General features: G+C 37.0%; 2 protein-coding genes across 2 annotated transcripts; both read left to right on the top strand.

The window, feature by feature from the left end:
• Positions 1-507: 507 nt before the first annotated feature.
• On the top strand, positions 508-12622 carry LOC107088744 (carboxy-terminal domain RNA polymerase II polypeptide A small phosphatase 2-like). The gene is made up of 7 exons (XM_015381105.1): positions 508-1154; positions 6207-6373; positions 7234-7335; positions 7587-7643; positions 8074-8166; positions 8439-8624; positions 11243-12622. The coding sequence occupies exons 1-7, from the start codon at positions 1094-1096 to the stop codon at positions 11366-11368; spliced, it is 792 nt and encodes a 263-aa protein (XP_015236591.1). The 5' UTR covers positions 508-1093; the 3' UTR covers positions 11369-12622.
• A 4169-nt stretch (positions 12623-16791) lies between these two features.
• tmbim6 (transmembrane BAX inhibitor motif containing 6) lies at positions 16792-25174 on the top strand. Its single transcript, XM_015381137.1, has 10 exons — positions 16792-16919; positions 17994-18101; positions 18202-18310; positions 19863-19983; positions 20087-20135; positions 20266-20363; positions 20511-20590; positions 22658-22758; positions 22905-22980; positions 25131-25174. The coding sequence occupies exons 2-10, from the start codon at positions 18046-18048 to the stop codon at positions 25152-25154; spliced, it is 714 nt and encodes a 237-aa protein (XP_015236623.1). The 5' UTR covers positions 16792-16919; positions 17994-18045; the 3' UTR covers positions 25155-25174.
• Positions 25175-26180: the final 1006 nt, after the last annotated feature.

Here is a 26180-nt window from a genome sequence, read left to right as displayed (position 1 = left end):
ATATATATATATATATATATATATATATATATAAGCATTAACATGAACAACCTTGTTTAATTAAAATATGATTTCAAAAATTGTGTTTTATTGCTGTTAGTTTAATCTTCAGTTGATGGCATAATTATATTTCAACTGTTTGAATTCAGTGAGCCGTTCATTGATGTATCAATACAAAAAAACTGATTCATTAATTTTTTTATACTATTTTTTAGTGTAAGAATATTTTTTTCAGAGCGCCCATTTGAAATAAAAAAAAAATACTCAGCTTGCAGTTAAATGATTTAAACATATAATATTCTAACCTTGATAACAGTTTTCAGTTTATTTTCTAAATTTTAATAAACAAGGCGCGCGCCCATTTGAAGCGCTGGAATGTGTTCTGCGGAGCGCGCGCAAGATAGGGAGGAATGCCGTAACCACGCCCCCTTCTTTCGTATCGGCCAATCAGTGAGCGTAGACGGTTTCAAGGCACCCCGGAGTGCGGTCCGTGGAAAAACAAAACCCCGCATAACATCAAAACCCGCATTTTACAACAAACTATCACCCGGAATCCTATTTTCTTTGTCAGAATTTACGTTTCAGAGTGACAGACGCGGGTTTTTGTCGCTCATTGGGACCGTGCGGGCGGTGTTGTTTATCTGTAGTAAAGGGGGACTTGAAACCGTCCTCCCTTGCCCCATTTCCTCGGTTGTTTTCCTTCTCTCGCCTGGATTCTCCATGTTGTTGGTGCAAAAGTGACGGCAGAAGGGGGCTACTCGGCGGCTATCACCACCAAATAGCGGTACACCCGAGGAGACGGAGCGGGCAGAGTGTCAGATAACCTCCGGAAAACATATCCAAGTGCCTCGCCCCCCCTTACCCCATCCTTCCTCCTAAGGCAGCCGACTGAAGAACAAGAAGCAGCGGTTTTGGAGAAGAAAGGAACCAGGCAGGGACGAGATAAATCCGGACCATAACTGAGGCGGGTCACACGGTAACCTCGGTGTATACTGCTAGAGTCGCCTTATCAATTAAAAAAAACCCCAATGAGGGACGCCCATCAGTGCTCGGGGACAGGATTTGAGGATTTTGAGGGCTCTGTGATTGTCAGATGGAAAGTTCTGTTATCACCCAAGTGCAGAAAGAAGACGTCCAAGTGTCACCGAAAGCAGGTGAGCTGATTCCGGGCAACATTTTAACCCACAGCTGTTGTGTTTATTCTCGCCGTCTGTGTGTGTAATAAAACCCACTCAGAGCGCCTGTTTTTATTTGACAGTTGAGGGCTGCGGTCTGAAAGGCGCGCTGCCTTGTTTTGCCTTTTTTTCCACACAAATCTTAAGTGATCACTGTGGAATACCCACGCGCGCCCAGCTCTTTTAATATGATTTTCTTTTATCTGAGAGTTTTTTTTGTTGTTGTTGTTTTTCTCTGAAATCGCCAGGAAAAACAGCATCAAATTACAGCTAAAGACCTTCAGCGCCAGTTTTATATAACAACACCCTGAAGCGTGTTTTACATGATTTGCTCTGCATCAGACTTTTATGAGTTCACGATGTCCATTACAGCCCGAGCTTAGCTATTGTTGATCATGTTTGTCTCTTTCTGCAGTGGGGGCAAATCTCTGTCTCCTCTTCATGTTATTGTCAGTGGCGGCACCAAGGGGGGGTCAGTGGGCACCCTTTTTTAACCAGTGGCGGATCTAGACCAAATGTTTCGGGGGGCTAGAGGGGGGGGGCAGCGTGTTTTCATTGGGGCACAGAAAAGCATGAAGCAAAAGAGCTGCATGAAGTGAAATTTTTTCAATTAGGTTTAATTAAAAAAAAAATTAAATGTTTATTTTTGACACAAACATTTTCATTTGGATTATCGTTAAAACCAAAATAAAAATCCCTTAGCAAAAAAGCAACTCTAGAAATTGTAGATATATAAATATATATATATATATATATATATATAAAATATGAAATAAAGCTATTATTTGGAATATTAGGTCAATATACATTCATTTATATATTTTTTTTACTTAATTTAAGTTCAAATTAAAATGATAGTTTTCTATGAAATCAGAATTAGAACTTTAGCTGAAATTTAGCTGTAAAAGTTAATAGTATTTTTTTTATTTGTTTTGGAAAATAAACAAGAGATAAAAAACTGGGATCCTATCTCAACATCACTGAAGCTATGACCTTATTGTTTTTAAATAATTAGTAAAACATAATCTTTTACAGAAAAAAAAAATTTAATAGATCCAAAGGACCTATCAGAAACCATGTCTGCTCCAGCGCATATCATCATTAGAATTTCTCTTAGTATTATGTCTTTAGTACAGGGGCCAGGACATGATCTACAGGGGCACTGGGCCCGTTGGCGCCTGTCTAGAACCACCCATGCTTTTAACCCCTCTTAGGAGTAATAGTACTTTTTTTTGTTGTTGAATGTCCAAACAATCTGTTTTACCAGAAAGAGGAAGGGAAGAAAGTTTAAATTCAAACAATATCACGTGAGAGTGTTGAAAGTCCAGTATTTCATGCGCTTGTGTATTTCTCTCTCATGAATTGTAGTGTAATCAATGAGGAGCTCTATTTTACCTTTATTGTTTTTATTGTGTTGGTGTTGCTTACTGCCTTCACTATTATGAATCTATCGTGTATTTCTATTCCCCTGTCCATAAACTTTTGAGTGGTTGATATAATAGATATTTTTGTGGAAGAGTCGAAGAGACAAAAAAACAAACATAAAAAGACAATACTAATACCTAGTTTACATATTACTTGGTCCACTTTCCCACTCATTAGTAAAGAACTCATTTAAACTTTCTTTTTTTATCATTTGTTAAAAAGTACATTTGCAGCTATCTGCTTGTAAACTTATAAATAATGTAAATTAATATATATTAACAAGGGATATTGTCAGGAAAAAATAGATAATATGTTGTATATAATAGTTTAAATACAAACCGGTTTGTTTATACTTATAATAATGCAGGTATGATAAAGTAAAAATGCTATTCATAAAATCAAGTTTACGTCCATGTATGTGTAACGTATAGGACATGATGTATCGCAATGGAAAGAACACCAAAGACACACCCACTAACTCTAACTCGGCCAACTGAAGACACCCCTGGATGTTAAATAATCTTTTTATCCTTTTGGGGGTTTAGAATCAATGCAAGCTCTTAACTTAGGATTATCCTTTCTGCAACATATTTTTCACATCTATAGACTAAGAAATGTCAGCCGATAAGAAGAGTGGGACAGAATATTCTATACAGAAACAAAGAGACATTCAGCTCAGAGTCTTCTTCTGAATAAGCACTGTGATTTAATCCCTTTTGTACACAACATGTTCAATAACTACCAAAGAAAATGTCCGTACTTGATATTAGGTGAATGTTTGTGTTATCAGGTAGTATTCTGGATGCAGCAGCTTTGAGTTGATTAGTTCATACCTGCTTATATGCATAATATTTTCACTCCTAAGGTCAGGAGAGGAAAAGAAAAGATGCAGAAATTTGGTCAGGATTAGATTCTGGCCCACATGATAACTGTGAGTAAATTTGCCTATTTTTTCTAATTGGTTTTACTTTTAGAGAAACAACAACAAACAACAGCATTTATACTATCTGTGAAAATGTACCCTAACAGCCATAATTATTTATTTTTGTGCCAATAAGTAGCCAGCTGATATACAGTGTGCAGCAACATATTTTGGAGGGACTTTATTGTGTTTATCAAAGTATTTTAAACAAACATTGTGGTGAAAATATAACCTTAAAAAATCTTGATACATATAACTGGTTCATAGCTAGCTGCATCTAATTGAATACATTTAATTAGTTGATTATCATAATAGTTAGAATCTTATACATTAGTATATAATACTGTATATTAGTCATTATAATTGTATGTGTTTTGAACCTGTCACTTAGTCCTGGCTTCACCTACAGCTGTAGCTCAGTAAGCACTTGGAAAGTCATATGAAACATCTTCTAACATTATAATCAAACAAGGGGAGTTTTTTTGTAAATATAGAATGGAAATAAACAAGCTTAAATCCTATTGTAGGGTTTTAGAAAAATTTAATTTGTTGTTGCTTTTGGTTTTGATGGGCCACCCTAAGATTATATATGTCCCCCATCTGCTCCCAAACATAGAAAATCTGGTGAATGTTGATTACTGCTCATTTTCCCCCTAGTAATAATTCATAATAACATTAAAATACTCTCCTAATCAGCTTGTAGTGTCCTCCCAGCAGCAGCTCTGTTGCTGTAAGTCTGTCGGTAGCTCTATGTGTGCAGTCGCAGCTGATTCTCCACTCAATGAGACAGACAGAGCAGGAACTGGGTGTGCATCCTGCCACACATGAATGCTGGGATGTTTTCTGCTGGTTATAATGAGGAACAATCAGGTGCCGCGCTGCTGACAGCGGAATGCACAAACACTCCCGTCTTCATCACGCCCACTGTAGCGCTGCTTAAAACATTTGGTTGTTTGAACACTTTACTCAGGCTTAAAAAAAGGCTTTCCTTCCTAATTCACCCTCTTGCTTCATGTTTTATCCATAGAAGATAATCCAGCCTCAAAGTATCACATTCTTTGGCTTTTATTATTACTTTTTTTTTGTTTCTTTTTAGATTGTGTGGGCTTTGGGTGATATTTTGCATTTTTTGGATCCATCTGTCTGTCACTGATAAACCTTAGAGGGATTAATCTCCTCTCATCTTCCTGTCCTTTTTTTACATGAAGGGGAGTTCTGTTATGTCATGCATCTCATTCCCCTGGGTTTGAAAAGACTGATTAAAATGCCGAATGTGTGAGTTAAATCTTTAACCATAACCTCTTCGAAAAAGGGAAAAAAAAGGTTGCTTGTTTATCTGCAGTTACTGTATTGAGTTGCGGCGTGCTTTGTCTGAACATGGCGTTGTGTAACAGGGCTGTTTGCATTAGGCTCTCAGAGCAACAACCATCAGGGCTCATTCTCTAGGTTGGCTGTTTTTGAGATGCAACTATAACCAAATGCTTAAAAAAAATGCAAAATTCCTATTCATTAAATGCTTAAAACCAAGAACTTCCATTTTTTTTAGTTTATAGAGCTAAAAAACATTGATTTATGTGCATTTTTTTAAGCTGAATAAAATCAGATAAATGTTATAGATTTAATGCATAAACTGGGACTAATCTCTAAAGAACCTGCAGGCAGTTTGTTTCTAAAGACGCAGCAGCAGATCAGCTGCAGATCAGAATGTGACTCTTTTTATTTGCCTCTCATTTGTAATCCACATCTCAGATACTGATAATAAATCTTATTTTTTTCTAATTTATTAACTTAAGCAACTGTATCAGTTTCTTTTTTAAGTGCAAGTTAAGTGATTTATAAAATAACAAATTTTTCAGTTGGATTTAGAAGAACTCCTTCTATCATGAAACCTGCCAAAGATATAGCTATTTTATGTCTTGAGTTCTTTCAAGGAAAAGGGTTTAGAAGAGAAGCTAAAATCTGTCACTGCCTTTGGAAGCCTGGTTTGATGCGTTTCAGTTTTTTATCCCTGTGTTCTGCTCCACAGTTCCTCCGCTTCATGTTTATTTCAACAGTGAAACAATATCGATGGGTTTTAAACTCTCCTTGCAAGTCCTCACAAGTAAAACCCCCAGAGGGGACTGGCAAGAATGTCTTCCTCCTCTTTCTTTGTCTTCTCGGCACAGGTGTTGTGTGGAGCTGGGATGGCGATCTTTACGGGGGAACGATCAAAGGCAGCGAGCGGTGGTTTGGTTTGTCCGGCTCACTGACCGGGGCTGTTTCCGGCTGAGTTCAGGCAGCTCTAAAAGGAAAGGCCCCCAGAGTTTTAAAGAGCCTGGATGTTTTCTGTCTGTTTTTCTTTTTTTTCTGAGATTGTGGGTTTTCCCGCCCTCTGTGATTATGTAACCTGTAGCAGCCATTTCCAGCAGAAGCAGCGGAGGCATGCACATTAAAAACAGATTTTCTGCATGGGTCTTTGTGCCATGTATGTAGACGGATGTAGGTGCTTTTTAGGAAAATAGGAAGTTCAACACAGATTTTACAGGCAGATTGTATCTAGTTAAACTAAATTAAACACTTTTGTTTTGTTTTGGTAAAACAATGTTTAACCCATGTAAGCTTTGAGGTGCTAATTCAAATTTCCACTATGAGCCTTACCCCCCTAAAAGTCTCCTCCATTCTCTCGCTCTCTCTTTGCTGAACAGGCCAGGTGAGCCGCTCTGCCCTGAAACAGCCTCGGAGCTGTAACATCTTCAAAGCCCTCTTCTGTTGCCTCAAAGTCCAGGATGGCCCCAAACCGCCGCCGCCACCTCTGCCGCCGCCTTCCCAACATAGCCTGCTGGAGTCACAGGAAAATGGGTCGGTCGTCAAGGTAACAGGAATTGAGCATCTCTGGATCAGGCTCCTTTGTTTTGTTTGTTTGCATTTGTTGAGGTTTCATTATACGTCCCAGCTGGACCATAAACAGATGGCTTTCTGTCGCTCTGATTCTTTAGGCTTTGCTCTGAGGCTGTTCGACATTGAGCGACCATACAATGGAGACGCTCCAGATGTATATTCGGTTTTGGTTAACCCTTGATTTTAGGCATGTGCCATGACTTTTAGCATCCCCCTCACAAAATCTATACCAGGTGCAGACATGAAGGACAGTACAACTGTCACTTTAAATCCAAAGCTGCTCATGTTTCTAACACATTAATGGACCATTGGTGCTGATTATAGCTGTGGATCAGGTTTGATCCTCTGCAGAGGCTGATAAATAATGATCATAACAGGATCATTGGGGGAATATTAATGAGCTCTCCTGCGTCTTCACGCCTGATTTCCCATAGAGCTCTAATAAAACCCAGTCCGTTAAAGGAGGGTCTTTTTCTCTCAGTGGCCTTCTTACATTCTTAAAGAAAGCCTCTTTCTTCAATCTAATTTTATGCTAGGTAATATGTTAAAGAATCCCCATCAGAGTAAAAATGTGAATTTCCTGAGAATAACCACACTGTTTTCCACTTATATTGGCTTTAGAAATACGACCAAAGACATGTAAAGATTTCCTTCGAGTGCCGTTAAAGGAGATAATCTTCCCTGTTTTTCCTGAAACTCAACTCATCTAATCTTGTTTTCCCAGAGAGAACATCAAATTACTCGGGATTGATTTTCAGATAAATATCTGCCTCATAGGGACCGGGTGGTGTTCCAAACAGCGTTGTCACATAAAGTCCCGATCTGTTTCCTCAGCTGTCGGAAGTTAGCCTCCTGCCTGAGGTGAAGGCCGAGGACCAGGGGAAGATCTGCGTGGTCATCGACTTGGACGAGACCCTGGTGCACAGCTCATTTAAGGTACAGACGGTCTCTATTTGGCGTGAAAGATGCGCTTTCTGTTGTGGTTTTTAGGTGTTTGTTGAAGAGTTCCTCCATTAAAAACCTCTGCATGTGTCCGAGGGGCAGAATTCCCCCTTCATGCAGGGTTGTGGCTCTGTGATTCACAACAGCGCTCTGGACTGCGCGCCTCGCTGCTCGGTTGTTATGTAATGCCATGTGAATGTACACGGCGTGCCAACCCCCCCTCTCCCTCTGTCTTCTCCCTTCAGCCCATTAGTAATGCGGACTTCATCGTGCCGGTGGAGATAGAGGGGACCACACACCAGGTAAACGGCCATGTTTGCTGTGGGGTGGGGTGGGCTTGTGTTTTCTGAACAGGGGTGGGTCTTGGGGCCCAAAGATGTGCAGACGGATCCCCCTGCTGGCCAGATGTTGAACAGAAAGTGGAAGCAACTGCAAAGGAAAAGCTTCAGCAGAATTACTGCTATTTTTTTTTTTTGGACATCTCTGTTTATAAGCATGTGGAAACCTAATGAAGTGTGATTCCTTCGGTCTTGATGTGCCTTAAGGAATCCCTTGTGGGCCTCTGCCTGGTTCAAGTAATCCAGGATAGGCTGGTTCACGCTGGCACGGCCTATTCTTGATTACTTGTTTCAGGAAGGGGTCATGAGCGGCTGATGTCTAGCTGTGTGTTTGTAGAAGTGTTAGTTGTATGAAAGTGAAACAGTTTTGCTTACAGCTTGTGTGCCTCTCCAGGTGTATGTTCTGAAGAGGCCGTACGTGGATGAGTTCCTGCGGAGAATGGGAGAAATGTTTGAATGTGTGCTGTTTACAGCCAGTCTTGCTAAGGTACCAAAACAGATCCTGAACTCCATCTTTACTATTTACTTTACTTTTCTGTTTGTGTCAGCAAGTCAAGTGTTGTTTGGCTCATCTAACCCCTGATCCTTCAGATATTGTTCTGCTTTCTCTCGTCTCGTAGTTCCTTCTTTTTTATTTAGAACTGCCTAACAACTTGCTAGTCACCTTATTAGACGCCCTAACATGCACATAAAACGCTTGCACAATCCGTAGAAAGGTCTTCATTAGTGTGTCCTCGCACATCCCCGCTCTTCCCCCAGTATGCAGACCCAGTGACAGACCTGCTGGATCAGGGCAGCGTGTTTCGGGCCCGGCTGTTCCGGGAATCTTGTGTGTTCCACCAGGGCTGCTACGTGAAAGACCTGAGCCGTCTGGGCAGGGACCTCACCAGGACCCTCATCTTGGATAACTCCCCTGCCTCGTACATCTTTCACCCTAATAATGCTGTGAGTTGGCGCCTTTGATCCATTCTACACATATTTGCTAAAAAAAAATATATATATATAAAATAAAAGTTAACCCAAAAGATACAATGAAGAATGTCAACCAATCACATGATAGCAGCTTCTTATAGGCTGCCACAACTATTAATGAAGATAACGTTGTTTTAGTCCAACTGTTATGAATTGCTGTGCCATATTTAGCCTGTTGGACAGAGTCTCACAGCAGCAGAGCTGAATCTGAACACAAATGACATCACTGTAAATGCTAAAGGTCACAGAGCAGTCATAGCACAAATGAGATGAGAGAAGAAAACCAACATCTTCACTGAGACATTTAAATATGATTTTACTGCAGCTAGAATTCCTAATCTGAAAAGAACTTTAAGGCAATAAAGAAGGAGGAATCGGTTTAATTGAAAAGAAATAGTCAAATTAGATTTTCTACTAACTAATTCTGTTAATATGGACTTGTAGTTTAATTTAATGGGAAATTAACTTTATTTTGATGCTGTATAAACTCAATAAAGTGAAAATAAGAAATAATAGAATTATTAAAAAAAGTATTAGAATTTCCTTTATTAACTAAACAAGAAAGACAGACAGAAAGAGACATTTATCTTTGCATGTTGGATTTGAATTCTTTATTTTATTGTTGTTACTGAGGGGATAAGACTCAAAATTAGCCATCTTAGGCAGCAGGGTTATTTAATTATTTAGTTATTAAATAAATTCAGTTGAAGCACAGAAGATGAAAGAATCTATTTTGAAGCAAACATGAATGCTGTTTTTCAGGCTTCAATAGAAAGTGAAACCTTCAGCAGAGCTATAAATAGTTCTGTAACATAATATTGACACATAACCTCCCCCCCCAAAAAAAAAAAATTCAGATTTTCTTATATCACATTGTGTGTAATAGAGCAGTTACTGTAAAAAAAAAAAAAAAAAAAAAAAAAAAAAACTTTTTTAAACATTTAATGTTATCCTTACTCCCTTTTGCGGTGGCAGTTAGTGTGGTTAGCTTCAGAAGCTGTAAGCGTTGGTCTTTGTTTTTTTTTTCCTGGAGAACTTTGACCCTTGATTCAACTCACAGATTTCAACATCCAACAAGTTTCATAACATTCAGAGGTTGAGGAAGCAAAAAAAGTGAAATAGGACCACACCTTGATGTACATTTTTTTTTAGTTTTCCTGTCACTTGGCAAAAATCTTTGGGTTTAAAATGATCAGATTGAATAAACAGCAGGAGTTCTTCCCTGGAAACCCAGGAAAACTGCTTCTCGGACCTCAGATGCTTGGAGTCTTATTTCTTTAGTAACCAACTCCCACACCAAAGAGTGTTGTTATTAACACACCCTGCTAGCCTTTAGGGATGATGCATTTACTGATCGCATGTTCGAGTTTATGTTCTAGTGGAGATTAAAGTTCCAGTCCTCCTGACTTCTGAGGCATTTCTGCTTTCAGCTTTAATCCTCCTTAAAAGGAAGCTGTTATATAAACAGATAGTTCCCAACCAGTCTGTGCTTGGGATGGACAGCTGTACTGAGGTATGCTGGGGTTTTTATAAGTATGTTTTCAAAACCACTTATTTTTAATTATGCCACCAAAATGGTTGGAAGTTTTTTCACTTCACTGCAAAAACGATCTAAATATAGGTGAAAAATTCTCAAATTAATTGTATTTCCCCTTAACTTGAGAAGTTAAATAAGATGATTTGCCAATGGAGTGAGAATTTTTACTCCTAAAATAAGATACTTAGATGATATGCACTTGTTTTAAATGTCTTTGCTCCATTGGCAAAGTGTCTCACCTCCTTAATTCAAGAAAAATGCACTTAATTTAATAAAAACTGACTTATTTAGATTTCTGTTTTTGTAGTGTAAGTTTTTAAAGCAAATCCTGGGAGGTCTGGGTTCTTTCTGCACACTGATGACTAGCTGGCTGAAAGTAGCCCCTACACTAATAATCTGTGAACAAAAAAAGTTTTTTTTAACAGTTTTTAAACATGTTCAAATCAACAAAAGAATAAAATTGCTTCTAAAGTTAAACGAGTAAATTATCGTTTTTCAGCAGCAACCTAAGCATACAGATACACACAAGGGTAAACAATCATAAAAACAATAAATAATAATAGGTGACCTCTGTGTAAGGGCAAATAGAAGAAGTACTGTTCGCTGGTATAAATAACTAAAGGCTAATAAAGTAAAAAAAATTAAGTGATGGGGTATTATCAATTCAGTTCAGTTTATTTCTATAGCGCCAATTCACAACACATCTCAAGACACTTTACAGTTCACCAGATCATCCAGTCAAATTGATTCAAATTTTCTATCTAAGGAAAACCAGTTGTTTGCATCCACTCACTGACTCGAATGCAATCACTCACTGAGCATGCCTGTAGTGACAGTGGGGAGGAAAAACTCCCTTCAATATCTCTGGAATAAGCTAGATGTTTTTATTTACCAGCTGTTCTGCTTTTAATTATAATAACTGATGATAATATTCAATCAACAATATCTGAAATAATGATCATTTCATTACATCAAAGTAACAGTTTTATTTTTATATAATAAGATGATATCATATCCCAGTCAGTTAATGATCAGTTTCCTTTTCATCCTTCAGATTCCTGTGGTGTCTTGGTTTGACGACGTGGAAGATACCGAGCTGCTTAACCTTCTGCCCGTGTTCGAGGAGCTCAGTAAAGCCGATAACGTTTACACCCATCTGGACCAGCTTCGGGAACAGTAGTTCCCTCCCTCTTCGTATACACCAGATCCGCATATACCGAGAGAGAGAAAAAAACTCACTTTTTCCCTTTATGTCACTGTGCAGCTGGGGAGCTACCCCAAACCTGGTGATATCCACAACCACTTTTTTTTTTCTTTATAAAATAATCACTACAAGAAAGACTGGGAGTCAACCAAAGCCATCCCATCACAATCACTCCAGCTGGTATAGAAACGAAAATGGATCTTTTGCCAAAGCAGACATCTGCCTGCCCTCTATTGACTTTTGGACACAGTTTGCTTTATTGTGCCTTTTAAGGAACAAGAGTAAAAAAAAAAACTTTTTTTTAATTCCACCAGATTTTTATACATTTATAGATTCCTTTTTGTGCAAGGAAATCTATTTTTAAATGCTGAACATTGTTTCTCTATGCAACCCAGTTCGGTAATAACATGTTGTACCTCTTGTGGTTGGCAGATGTGCACTTCTGAGAAAAAGTCTCAGCCACTTTACAGATTTCTTCTACTTTTTCCTTTGGTTTCAATTAACGTTTCAGAACAAGTTTTTTTAGACCAGACAGAAATAACATTAGGAAATGTGGATCATGATTTTTTAAGGGAGAAAAAGCAGCGGAAACCAACTTGGAGACCAATTTATCAATTGCAATTGAAAATAATCTCACCTGCTACACCCAGTTCTGATATATATCTATATATACATATATCTTTATATGTGAGAGAGTCTGGGCAGATGACTTAAATGGGAGATCTCCATGGTCCTGAGGGGTTCCCAAGGCTTCAGCAAACATTTTGTTGACTGGAGCCAGAAGTTTAACTTTTTGCAAACTTCAGAGCTGCTGGCAGGTTTGGTTGACAGGGTTGATCATTCTAGGCCTGTGGTATAAACAAGGCCACTTTCCGGATCCTCCAACCATCAGATTCCACCTAAAGCATCTTGATTAACCCCAAGACTTTGGGAACAATGGGAACGTTTAGTTGGATCAGGTTCAGATCAACACAGAATCTGGGGGTTCTTCCAAAGACAATCATGTAGAGGTAATATTATGGTCTGGGACTGTTTGGGACGACTTGCTGTGATTAATGGAGCGAATGATTATTCTTTTTAGCAATACAACCAGAAGAATAATCTATATCCGTTGGTTCTTGACCTTCAGCACAATCATCCAAACAAGATGTCATAGCATTAGCTTAATGGCTACATTAAAATAATTCTCCAAAGTGGACCAAAATACCTCTACATTGCTGTAAAAAAAAAAAAAAAAAACAACTCCCCTCCAGTTGTCACTTCATAGGTGTTGATCCTGCCCTTCCAAAGAGGAAGTTCCGAATTCAATTGAGACAAAAAAGCAAAAACAGCAGAAATCTGTAAGGGGGTGAATACTTGTTCGTGCCACTGTAAATGTTGCTGTATGTTTATTTACGTCGAAACAAAGCAGATATTATTCATTTGTGCTGTAAACACCATATTCTTTTTTTTTTCTTCAAAACATGCAATATAAATAATGAATGTTCAGATTGTTATTATTGGTAACGGGTTGGGTAATTAGAACGAGGTCTCTGGTGGTGCGTTAACAGTTACACTGGATAAGCTGGCACATGGGATGATCCTTAATGTTTTCAGACAGATCTTCATTGGTTGCTGTATTTTCCTTTCTTTCCAAATGACAAATAAGTTGCACTTGTATTATATCGACAGTGCTGAAAGTAAAAACTGTGCCTTTGGAAACGGGACAGAGAGAAAAGTGTTCCGCCTGAGCAGAGATTTTTTATTTTTTATTTTTTTTTGAGAACTGCACACCCTGATAACGTCATGCTGAGCGTGAGAAAAAAAACACTGTCAGGAGCAAAAAGGGGGGGTGGGGGGATGCCAGCCGCTGTGGTACTTGCATTACAACACTTGAAGCTATCAAATTTGATATTTTTAAACTGCCAAGTGTTTTTATTTTCCTCTATATATTTATTGGCCAATAGAAACATAATTGTCCAACACTTTTTAATGCCCAGCATTTTATATTGTGATCCGTTCTGCCTATACTGAGGCTGGCCTTGTGTTTTCACTGTTTATTCGTGCCTATATAACACCTTTTGCTGATAAAAAAAGAATACTCAAACCTGTTCAGTTATGGTAAATGTAATTTACAAGCAAGCGTGAATCTGGAATTAAATCTCTTTTTTACTCATTTGTAACGCAGTACGTATTTTTGTAATGAGTTTGTGTGTGTTTTTTTTTTCTTCGGTAGGACGGTCTTTACAATGTTTGTCCAATGCAATTACTGCCTGCATGTTAATGAGTCAAATGTGGAAATGTATGTTGTGATGACCAAAAGTATTTGAAGAAGTCTCAAGTCTTTTGTTTGTTGCGGAAAAAAAATGTTTTTGAATAATTTTTTTATACCTGATCTGACCAAAACCCTTAAAAAAAAAGGTGCTGCCAAATTTGATTTTGAAATAAAAAATTTGGTTATATTTTGAATTCTTTGTATGTGTTTCTTTACATCAACTGTCTGTTTATGATTCTTGCAGGTTTTGGTATTTGGATTTTACGTAAACAAGTACTGAAAAAGCAAAGTGGTATAGTGCAAAGGATTAAATATAAATACTTTTTATTTTAGTGTTATAAAGGGTGTGCAAAAATTCGAAAGTCTTTATTTTGGTTATTCAAGAGGAAAAATTATAAAATCACAACAACAGAGAAACCATTTAAATTTATTCTTTTTGACCACAAAAAAGAAATAATGGTTATATTCAAATTTAATATTTTTAACTTTAAAACAAAAATCTTTTTTGTTCAATAGTATTTTGTTTCTGTAAATAGATTTCCTAATCATAAACGTGTTATCAAACATTAAATAGCTATATAAAAATGAAACTACTTTTCTTTTCTTCTTTATAATTTGCTTTTCACACTTAACATTAAAAATAAAATTTTGATATAAACTGATATTGCTTATTAACATCAGTAGTGTAGTTAAAATCTATTTTTGTGATTACTTTTTTGTATCATCTAAAAATAAATCAACATTTACATAAATTTAATGCTTTATATTAAACTTGAATCTCAATTTATGAAAATTAATTCAAAATGAAAGTGATACTTAGGATTTTACACGTCACACGTCATAAACTCAACTTTCCTGCTAGTATAAATTCTTAAATAGCTTATATTTTTTATAAGGTAAAACTAAAACCTTTTGTGAGAAAATATTTGACATTTAAAAACAGAAACAGATGTCAGAGTTAGGTGATTAATTGTGTTCTTTCTCTTTCTCAGGTTACATTGAAGCGACGGCCATTTTAGTTGGACGTTCTGAGCAACATTCCAGGAAGTGGGGGAAATATTCGTAAATAAATAGAGGCTCTGTTCTAAAAAACATAAATTTGATTCCACGAGCCTTTTTTAACCCCCAAAAAGCGACAAATATATTGGTTGTTGTGTTTTATTGAACGCGTCAATTAGGGACGTCACTGCTTCTATATGAGGCTGAAGTTGGTGTCAGATTTGTAGCTTCCGTAAGGACTAGTTTAGTCTCCCGAACTGATGTAATCACTAGTTATAATCTGAATGAGCAAATTATTCAATACTGATTAAATATTACTTTTAACTCCGCTTAAAATTGTTAAACATCGTTTTTAATATGCCCTTTTATTATTATTTTTAAAGAAATGTTGCTTTTTGAATGGTATTTTTGGCATTTTTACAATTAAAAGGTTTTATCTGTAGAAAAAAAACAATTCAAAGAAAGGTCTAACTTAAACTAGTCTCGAATTGAGATCTTAAATTCGAAAAAAATTTGAATGGTTCAATTTCCAACTTCAATTTAAGTGTATAAAATCTAACATTGTTATTTTTGATTTTTTTAAGATTATTTGTAGGCTCTTGCTGCCTTGATTTAATCATTTATGAAAGTAGGCAGACAGGAAATGGCACAGTTAGTACGACTATAGCTTCAGTAGCTGTATTATAACAGATTGGAGGTATCTTATGTTAAGAGCAACAATCCTCATTTCATTAGCAGATAATCTTATTTACCTGCACAAATTGTGGGTAAATGTACTGGCTTTATAAATATTTAACTCTTCTAGATCAGTTTTTTTTACAATGTAATGCCAAATAATTTTTTTATGATGATGCACTGACAAACTTAGACTGAGTATGGACTGATAAGTCAGTTGGAACATTTCAATATTTCACCTTTAAATATTAGGGCTATTTAAAAAATTTTTAAAGCTTTAACCATATTAAGATTCAATTTAACTCAGTTTATATATGTAGTGGCAATTCACAACACGTCATCTCTAGGTACTTTGCAATTCAACCAGATCATACAGTCAAATTAATTCAAATTTTTCTATGTAAGGAAAACCAGCTAATTGCATCGACTCAGGCAATCCCTCACACTAAGCATGCTTGTAGCGACAGTGGAGAGGAAAAACTTACTTTTAACAGGAAGAAACCTCCAGCAGAACCAGGCTCAGTGTGAGCGGCCATCTGCAAAGGCCGACTGGGGTTCAAGGAGACAGAAGCAGACATACAGAACAAGATAAGCAGACAAGATAAGATAATGGTTTTCATTTGTTAAATCATTGGTCTACAACTGTGGCTCTGTGGCTAACTTGTTATACAAATTGATTGCCCTGGTGGTTGTTTTGTTTTTCAACCATTGCTCCTCCACTGGTAAATTTCTTCTAGCTCTGCCAAACAGTGGCAACACCCTGTGCAATACCCTGGCCACCCCACTCACCAGTGTAAATTTAGTAGCATCAGTTTAGCATTTCATGACTTAATTCACAGTCAGTGATGCAACATTAGTAAATCACACAATAAACCAAGAGTGGGTGTTTACTTAGGTTTTTATGATTCTACAGGCAGGTTAACCACAACAGTAGATTAAAACCCTGAAACTATGGCTTTTAGTTTCAGTAGTTTCAGTGTTCCACTCCAAGATTTTTAGAGGCCCCATCTGGCCCCCTCTATGAAACATTTCTGGAGGCGCCACTGCTGCCAGAGACTATTGCTCATCCCAGGTTTTAGTGATGTTCTGGCTACAGAGATAGCTTAAAATCTTCTTTGTAAGCGTAAAATGCGTTTATCTATATGTTATGATTTCAAGCCAGATCCCGATTAAGGATTAAGGGTAACCTGGCATAAACCAGATTGAAACGTAACTTATTTTGAATTCACAAATCTCGATTATGAGGCCCTCAAGAACTTAATTTTGTTAGTTTTTCATTAATTGAATTGAGTTTTTACAAGCCACCAACTGCATTTCTTAAATTCATATTGAATTGGTGAAATATAATTTCCTGTGGACCAACCTTAGCATTTTAGTTGTTATACTGCAGCCGATCACAGATGGCCTCTAGTGCTTCACTGTGAAATTGCACTTTACTGAAGAACAAATCGAACGCCGACTTCAGCGCGGTGAAGTCTTCTGGGTGTTTCCATGGTGACATCAGCAGGCTAACCAGAACTGACTGACACGTACTGGTTTGTTAACAAACTGTAGCAGCTCCCCAGGAAAGCTCCCCAACTGCTCTGAACGTACTACCAGGTAGGTGTGTTACATCCATGTGTCGTTGTTCTTATGTATTGGTGAGTTTTAATGATAGCTATAATCTCACCGACGGTTTAGCGACGGACTTCCGTTTGAAAAATCCCGAAGACGTCGAATTGTTTTGACAGATTTAGCCACCGTTAGCATTGTAGCTAAGCTTACGGCGTTATTTAAGGGTGGCTGGATTAGAACATTCTCTTTACAGTAGTCTTTCGATACAATGTCAGCATTCTCTTGATTGTATTATTAGACCCAGAAGGGTAAATTTTTATAGTTAGTCGTTTAGTTTCGTCTGCCAGCCGAGTTTAAACGTTAGCTAGTCTGTGTGTCTTTTCTTAGCTCTCTCTATTTGGATATTGGATAGTCAGCCATTGATATTTGATAATAACCTGTAGTTTACCGTCTTGTTTAAACTGCTTTTAGCATGTTGAATTTATACTTAGCTATAGTTGTGATTGACACTTGAAATGCTTCTTTATTTTTTAATATGGAACGAAATCGTTATTTACGGCAGTTAAAATCATGATTGTTGCAATTCAGAATACTTAAAGTGTAACAGAAAATGCTTATAATGGCCCTACATCAAAACATTAATTGATATTAATATATGTTTATATATGTATGTATGTCAATTTACTCATAGACTATTTAAACAACCATCTTTATCATTTATATGATTGCATCAATAGAGTTTTTTAAATGAAATTATTGTTGGCTGATTATATTTAAGTGTTGTTAGTTTATATTTTGTATGATAAGTAGTATTTAGCCTTTCGGTTGCAGTCCCATGCAATAGATAGCAACTCTTATGAAAGATGACTAAAAACAGAGATGAGATACGGGATATAAAAAGTATCCTCTATCATCATTAATATAATTTCATTAAATTGATTTACCATCCCAACCTTTTTTAAAGACAGATTCCTCAAAAGCCATAGTGTGTGTATGTGTTACAAAACAGTTCCTTATTTACAAGTAAGAAATTTGTGATTTAATATTCAGCTTTATGGCTGTTTGATAGCAATCACAGGTTAATAAAGTAGCATTTTAATTCGATTTTTCACTTCACAGGTGACATCGCTGGATCAAAACAACCTTTAGATCCTGCATACCTGATCTCATCATGAACGCGTTTGACCGCAACATCAACATTGATGCACTCTTCAGGTTCTCCCAAATGTATGTAAGCTTGCTTTCGTTTCGGTGTGTGACGGACGGTCATATGTTTTAACTGGTGTCGCCATCTCTCATACCTTTTCTGTTGTGATCTTCGTTGCAGCTCTCACTCAACCCAGGTGCACCTAAAGAATGTGTACTCCAGCTTGGCTGTTTGTATGTTTGTGGCAGCCGCGGGCTCATATGTTCACGTTGTCACACGTCTCTTGCAGGTAGGTAAGAGTTGAAGCGGGCTGAGCTTTTAAAGTCACGAGAAAACGGGGCAATTGAGTTGGATGTATGGGGCAAACTTAATTGTTATTTCTGTTTAATGAGAACCTTTAAAGTTAATTTTCAATGGGCTAAAAGTCTTGCTGATCACGCCCCCGTCCAGAGTGTAATGACCGTTTAAAGTAAATTTTTTAAAAGAAAAAATGGGTTAACTTTGTATATTATCATTTTCAAACAGTGGACTAGATTAGATTTGAGTGTTTGAGTATTATTAAGAAACCAATGAGGATGGGTTGTGGCAGTTTCAAAACTTTGTGATTGTGCAGCAGTCAACCATCACTAAAGACGATCTTGTGGATTGAAAACAAGTTGCCTAGAGACAGATTTATGGGCAGCCAAGGTTACTGATAGATATGTGTAGAGAAGGCAGATCTGGCCAGATAAGGCCTCTGTCCTTAGCTCCAGTTAAAAAGTGACAGTCCACTCAGGCTGCACCTCCAACCTCTGTAACTGATGGATTAGTGGCGAATATAAACATTCAGATGTCCAGTGTAGTTGGGCTGACACGTCTGGACTGGTTTAGGTGAAGATATTTCTAAACATGGTGACTTCATTTATTTCTGAAAAGTGAAAGCAAACTAAAGAGGCCACATTTTGTGTGGTAATAAATCTACCTTTAAATAATTCATGATTATTGGGTCTTAGATTATGTCTAATATCTGTCTAATGCAGATTGATTATTAACAAATTCTTGTTTTCTGACATAAGATGCATTTCTTCAGTGATATCATATTGCAAACTACCACAGCAGCACTTAAAAGCATTGTTTTAGTGTGCCATCTGTGCAAATCCGTTATGTGTGAGCAGTTTCAAAAAAAGACAGGCACGGTACTGTAGACTATGCAAATTATCCAGCTGAGCTGATAAATTCGCCATCAGTCTCCACCTGGCTTCCCCAAAAGTCAGGTGATCTAATTATATTTCAAAGGGAAAAAGCTGAAATAATGTTTTCTGTGTGCAGAAAACTGATGACCATTTTATATTTTGACAAATGCATCTATGCAACAGATGTACTGAGACATAGCATTCTTCTAACCTTCACAATAAGATCCTTATACATGCTGTAAACTTCTCTAGTTCAAGTAGCCAAAGGGTTCTGTGAGTGCTTCTGTATGATAATTAAATTGTAACGCATAAAAAAAAATAAGGATGAATCATGTGATAACATTTCCTAGAGGCCTACTTGTTCATTTACTTTAGTTTATTTTTGTAGCTCCATTTGAAAACAAACATCTCTAGAAACTTTAAAGTCGATTCAATCAAATCATGCAGATGAGACTCGATCACTTATACTGAGCATGCATGTAGTGACAGTGGAGAGGAAGTCTCCCTGTTAACGGGGATTCATGCTTTTTAAATTTCTTTCCAACTTTAATCACATAGTGAGTAAAAAAAAGCGTTAAACTATTTTAAAGGATAACTTATACACATAGTAAGAATCTGCCAACATATTTTACGGCTGTAAGATGACTCTGCTCTGTGCCGGTTTTCCAGGGCGGATTCCTCTCTGTGCTCGGCTCCCTGGCAATGATGTTCTGGCTCGCCATGACCCCTCACAGCCCTGAAACAGAGAAGAAGAGACTGGGAATCCTCGCTGCATTTGCCTTCCTCACAGGTAGGCTGATAGATTTCCTTTGTTCATTTGGAGACACTGAGCAGTTAACCTGTAATTGTGTCATGGTTCAAAGCAGTGTTGACACTCGTCTTTCCTTCTCCAGGTGTCGGCCTTGGCCCCACAATGGACTTTGTCATTGCTATCAATCCAAGGTATGTCAGAGATTAATGTGTGCCCGTAGAATGGAAGTTAAAAAGTGCACCTGTCAAACATTAAGACAAGCCTTCAGAGCTTTCGACAGCTGAATTTACTCAGTCCTTGTCCTGGTTTGGTTCCTTCCAGCATCATCGTGACGGCCTTCTTGGGAACCTCAGTGATTTTCATCTGCTTCACTCTCAGTGCTCTCTATGCAAAACGCAGAAGTTACCTGTTCCTGGGAGGTAAAGAACAGTTCTGCCGTTATTCTTATCCATTCTAGAAACACAATAATAAATATGAAGCAAAGTTTATCAAACAAGACAAGAACACTTAAAAAAAAAAAAAAAAGTGTTATACATTCACCCTGAACCCATTTCCTTTTGTCTTAGGCACACTGATGTCTGGCCTTTCCATTCTCTTCCTGATGTCTCTGATGAACCTCTTCTTCGGATCTGTCATGTTGTTCAAGGTGATTAGAGAAGCACACTGAGATTTTTCTACCTCACCTCGACTATATCTGTTATTACTCATCACATTCATGTTTGCATATAAACCCATATCGAGAGAAGCATAACCGTGTCATCCTGAATGACTGATTGTTTTATCTAACAACATGCTGACTAAACAAGACAAATTGTCTTCTCCTGGTGATTGGATATGCACCAGCTAGAATAACTAAAATAAGTCTCTGCTTTAAATAAAGATGTAAGGATCTATCGGTTGTAAGAGTTTTAAAAGAATACCAACATTTCAAGATCTGGATTGTCAAACCATCTCAGTAAGACTTTAACGCACGTATAAAACACTCCCGACTTCAAATAGTATTCATTAAATTGTATCTTCTCTTCTCATAGAGACAAGAACCTCTGATAAGTGGTTCTTTAGTCTACAGACATTATTCTGATTGCCTCATGAGAGAATGACGAGAAGATTAAGATTGCAGCTGATAAAAAGGATATTTATGCTGAAATAAACAAATTCTGATTAATTTGCAAGTCTTAATCATAATGCAAAATGTTATGTTGTGTAACTATTATGTAGCAAATGAGTGAAAGTCACCCAAGTGGTGCTAATGCTGAAATGGAGGAATTTATATATTACAATATTAACATAGATATCAATTGTTTTTACAATATGTGGTACACTGCAAAAATTAAACCAAAGTAAGTTGATTTTTCGTTAAATAAGAATATTTTGCTTGATTTTAACCACTAAGTAAAAAAATGTGCTATTGAAATAATAATTAACATTTTAAATAAGGAGAAGCAACCCTATCTTATTTCAAGTTCATAATATATTACTACAATATCTTATTTTAAGGGAAAAATACTAATTCCATTGAAAGAAGCAGGTACATCTTTGTATTTACCTCCTGATTAAAGGCAAATTAAAACATCTCAGGGAATTTTTTTCTTGTGATCAGTTATCGGTTTTGACAGTGTAAAACATGAGCAAACTAATGAATATCTATGGAAACATTTATAAATGTTTCACAACAAATTAATGTTTTACAAGAAGCTCTTTGACCTCCAGCTCCATTAGTTTACTCTACTACTCCCTGGACAGGAGCTCTACTCTCACCTGCATCTAGATGTTTTCTGCAGCAACTTTTCCTTTATAGAGACTTTAGTGGGTTTACTTTCCATAATGCCTGAACTTGCATTCAACATATAAAATGTTTAGATTATCAGTTTAATGTAGAAATCGCCTCCAGAGTGTTCAGTTAGATGTACAAAGTCCAGTGGGTTAACATTTTTAACATTCCTAGGGAAATGCTAACATTTAGCAGTCCTGGGAGACAACCTTTTCTCATTTAGGTCACATGTTCTCTCCATGCATGCATTGATTTTCTCTGGGTACTCAAATTTCCTCCTACAGTCAAAACAATGAAAGGCTTGTTCTGTCTTTCTGTTGCTCTTTAAAGGGTTTTGACTGATTAAACAAAAAAAGCCACCTCTGTCGTTCCTCCTGTTTACCAAACTAGGGTTTGCTCCAGAGAAACTCTGTTCTTTATTCATAATCTTATTATGCCAAAGTACACTGCTTCCATCTCTGTTATTATAGTATACATTATGTTGAAAATAACTTTAAAGCAACATAGGGAATGCACAGGTGTTTTTCATTTAAGCTGGATTTTAATCCAAGGTAAGAAAGTTGCTTTGTACTAAGCATCTTACCTTTGTAGCGAAAGGACGGCCATTCCCACAGCAGCTCTGAGCTCCATCTTTGATGAAAGCTGCCTGAATATTTATTCCCATCTTAATCCGTCCCACTCAGACTATTTGGCAGATTTTCGATGCTCTGGAAAATAAGCTTTACTTTCTTCTTCAGATACTAATTAAATTTTAAGGGCATTTATGAGAAAGAAAAATAATCTTTACTTTTCAATGTTGTGCAATGCTCCTTTAAGTTCTGTGGTTGTACATGTAGGGAAGCAAATTATCATTAATTTAAAACCAAATCTTCTACAGTGTTTTCCTGGGTAATGGTATCTGTTATAGCGGTTCATCAGGTTCTTTGTCTCCATCTCCCTCAGGCCCACTTGTACCTCGGGCTGCTCGTCATGTGCGGCTTTGTCCTCTTCGACACTCAGCTCATCATTGAGAAAGCAGAGAATGGAGATAAGGACTACGTGTGGTGAGGACCTCTATCTGCTGTTGACATGCTTCACTCACACCTTCTTACCTTATTTCCCTAACCAAATGACATGCAAAAGCATTGTGCTGTAGTTAAGAGTCACCATTTGTAGGAATGAACCTAATGTGTCTGTTTTGTCGCTGAAGGCACTGTGTGGACCTGTTCCTGGATTTCATCACAATCTTCAGAAAACTGATGATCATCTTGGCCATGAATGATAAGGTACAGAAACCTTTTCTCAGAAAGACTTAAAATCTACCAAATGATGATGGAGCATTGCTGGAGTTTCATATGAAAATGTTTTTCACTCAGCTGACGCAAAGTAGATATTTGTTCATACTTTCAGTCTTATTTACTCAGAGTAAATAACTTCTGCCGCCACTCAGCAAACTATTCATGAAAATAAAGTGACATAACCCATTTTATCTAAACACACAGTTCATGCATGTTAAATGATTTAGGGCCTTTTTTTTGGTTTTTGTTTGTCTGAAATTGAAATCTCAATTTCGACAAGATCTTCTTATAACTTCTTAACCGAACCAACGGAAACGTGTAATTATTTTGTTCATCTAGCCTGCATAAAATTTATAAAAGAACAAATGAAAATATTTAAAAGTAAATTTTTATTATGTATAAACCAGTGGTTCCCAACCGTGTTCCGCAGGGACCCCTGCCCTGCTTGTTTTAGGTGTTTCCTTGTTGCATCACATCAGAAAAGAAGGAATGATTAACAGTTTTCTGCAGCACTTGTCTGCAAAGGAGGAGCCCTGATTTGAACTAGGTGTGCTTTATAAACTTTATTTATAAAGCCCTTTAAAACAGCCGCAGCTGCCAGAAAGCACTGTACATATCAGGTAAAGTTAAAATTGTATAAAAACAACAAAATTTAAAGGAATAAAACAAATCTAATAAAATAAATGAATTACAACGAATAAAACCGATTTAAAAAAACAAAAAAAAAAACAAGCCACAAACGCTAAAACAGAGAGAGTCTCATGCTGTGTTAAAAGCCAAAGAATAGAAATAGGTTTTAAGACAAGTTTAAAAAAATAGCCATCAAGGAGGATTGTTGGAGATGATTCCACAATTTTGGAGCAGCAACTGAAAAAGCTCTGTTTCCTCTGAGCTTCTGTTTGGACCTCGGTACCTCCAGGAGGAGCAGGCCAGCTGGCGTGAGGCACAGAGTGGGAGCAGAGGGGTAAAGGGGCTCAGAGAGGTAGGGAGGGGCCAAGGCATTAAAAGACTTAAAAAAAAAAAAAAAATCTATTTATTTAAAAGAACAGAGACCTATCTAGAACACAGAGGGCAGGGGTCCATGAGGCCCAGGATTGGGAAGCACTGGTAAAAACCCTGGAAAATGACTAAAAGACATTAACTTTAATCTTTTTCTAATAAAGCAGGTGAAGTGAGTTTTACCTCCTAACTCAGTCGGTCATATACAGGGTTAGTGGAAGGTGGGCGGCTAATTTCTGAACCAAAGACATACAAAGCTGACTGAGTTCTTCCATTTGTGACCTTAAACATCAACTATTACTGCTGAAGTTGTAGAGCTGTTGCTAGGACCTGATGACTCCTTATTATACCTTAAATATGATAAGAGACGTGAAAACTCAGCTGCTCCTCTTTGCATCAAGAAGATTAAACGTTTTAATGAAGGAACACAGAGGTAGTAGATGGAGTTTAATAACACTAATATCTTAACATTTTGTGAAGCTCTACTGTGCATTAATTAGCTTATTCTAGCTTCTCTTCAATAATTCTTAACCACAATAAGTACAGCATTCAGATAGTTTAAGCATGCTTTGTTTTTTTACAAACAAAATTTGTATAAATTACCATTTAACTGTCTGTGTTTGAGAGCAGTTAGTGTTAAATTGGGTTTAACCGCTATTTCAAAATGAATACAACATTTTAACATTAAAAATCATGTTTTTGATGTCATAACCCAAACATATCCAAGCCCAAATTTATAATGCTTACCCTAATTGTTAGATTTCTAAAAGGTTAGCAGCTTTTCTAATGGACTGAGGATGAAAGCTTAAAAGCAACTATCCTATCCCCTAAGTCTGATTTCCTTTTAATGGCATCTTTCATTTCTGCTTCCTGCAAATGTTTAATAGCTTCTCTGATACTGAAAAAAAAAGTTTACTTGGGAGTTTTCTTCAAGTGAGCTGAGTGGAGGGAGTTGTTGGTGCAGCTCTAGATACAATCCAGGCTGGATTCTATCCTATAAACCACAGCAATCTCCCTCAGCTGACATGTTGACTCACTTTGGAAACACTGGGTTTCGTTAATTTTGATGAAACTCAAAAAGGTTTTAAACTCCAGTATTATGTGATGATCTGCCATGAAACTTTCTTTTTTTTTTCCAGGACAAGAAGAAGGAAAAGAAGTAAAAGTGGATGGAGAAGCAGTAGATATAAAATCAGAAAAGGCACAATTTGCTATGCACTTGGTGCTTTTTTACTCTCTCCTTTTCTCAATCTAAACTCTTATGTGGTCTTATGTTTTAATTTTTAGGGGGGGGGATTTCTTTGACTTTTTTTGAAAAATAACCAGGGTTGATTGTACAAATGTGATACTTTGGTTGGTAGTTCCACCCTGGCTGTGAATGGAAACACAACACTGCAGTGATCCAGCTTGGCCTGTAGAGGGGAGCGTTGCTTAACAAACACCCTGAAGCTGAGCAGCGCTTGATCAAGTTTCTATTACTGTTATTTAGTGCCATAAATTAACACGGATTCATTTTAAAAGCTAATTTAAGCTATGGAAGCTGAATACAGTTTAATTTGTTTGATTGCTTATTTATAGTTATTCCTCAGTTCACTGTAGTGAAATATAAGATTAGTGCTCCATGAATTAAAGAAAAAGTCTTAGTTTTTTGTTTAGTTAAATCAAATGTCTGTTTTTGTGTTTAGAAATGTTCATACAAAAGACGCAACATTACATTAAACCCAACTAGATGGACATACAGTCTCTGGATGGACGGGTTTATGAATTTAGACATGTTGGGAGACTGTGCCATCTGTCCCATTTTCTTAATTCTTTCCCAGCTTGTATAACAGGTCGGTTTTCTGGAACCGGCCTCTTGTAAAACTTCCCTATAATCTGCTGTTAAAGCATAACTCTGCCAAATAATGATGTTAACCAGGCAATTTGGCATCAGTGCAAAATTCCTTTTTTCTTTGTAAGTGTAAACTGTGAAGTTTTTTTTTTTTTTGATGTATAATGGAAACTACTAATTTGATACATTTGCTCAATAAATGTGTTGAATGGACTTGATCTTCCTCCTTTTTCGTTTGATCAGGACTTATAAAATACAGGATGGATATAGTATTTAAATTCCCTGCAGGCTGATTTGAGAAAACTATTCTAACCAAAAGCTAGATCTTTAGCAAAGTAATGAACGTTTTGTTTTATTC

Source organism: Cyprinodon variegatus, unplaced genomic scaffold (assembly GCF_000732505.1).
Source record: "Cyprinodon variegatus isolate N-32 unplaced genomic scaffold, C_variegatus-1.0 Scaffold228, whole genome shotgun sequence".
Taxonomy (NCBI): Eukaryota; Metazoa; Chordata; class Actinopteri; order Cyprinodontiformes; family Cyprinodontidae; genus Cyprinodon; species Cyprinodon variegatus.
This window is presented reverse-complemented; position numbering and strand designations above follow the sequence as displayed.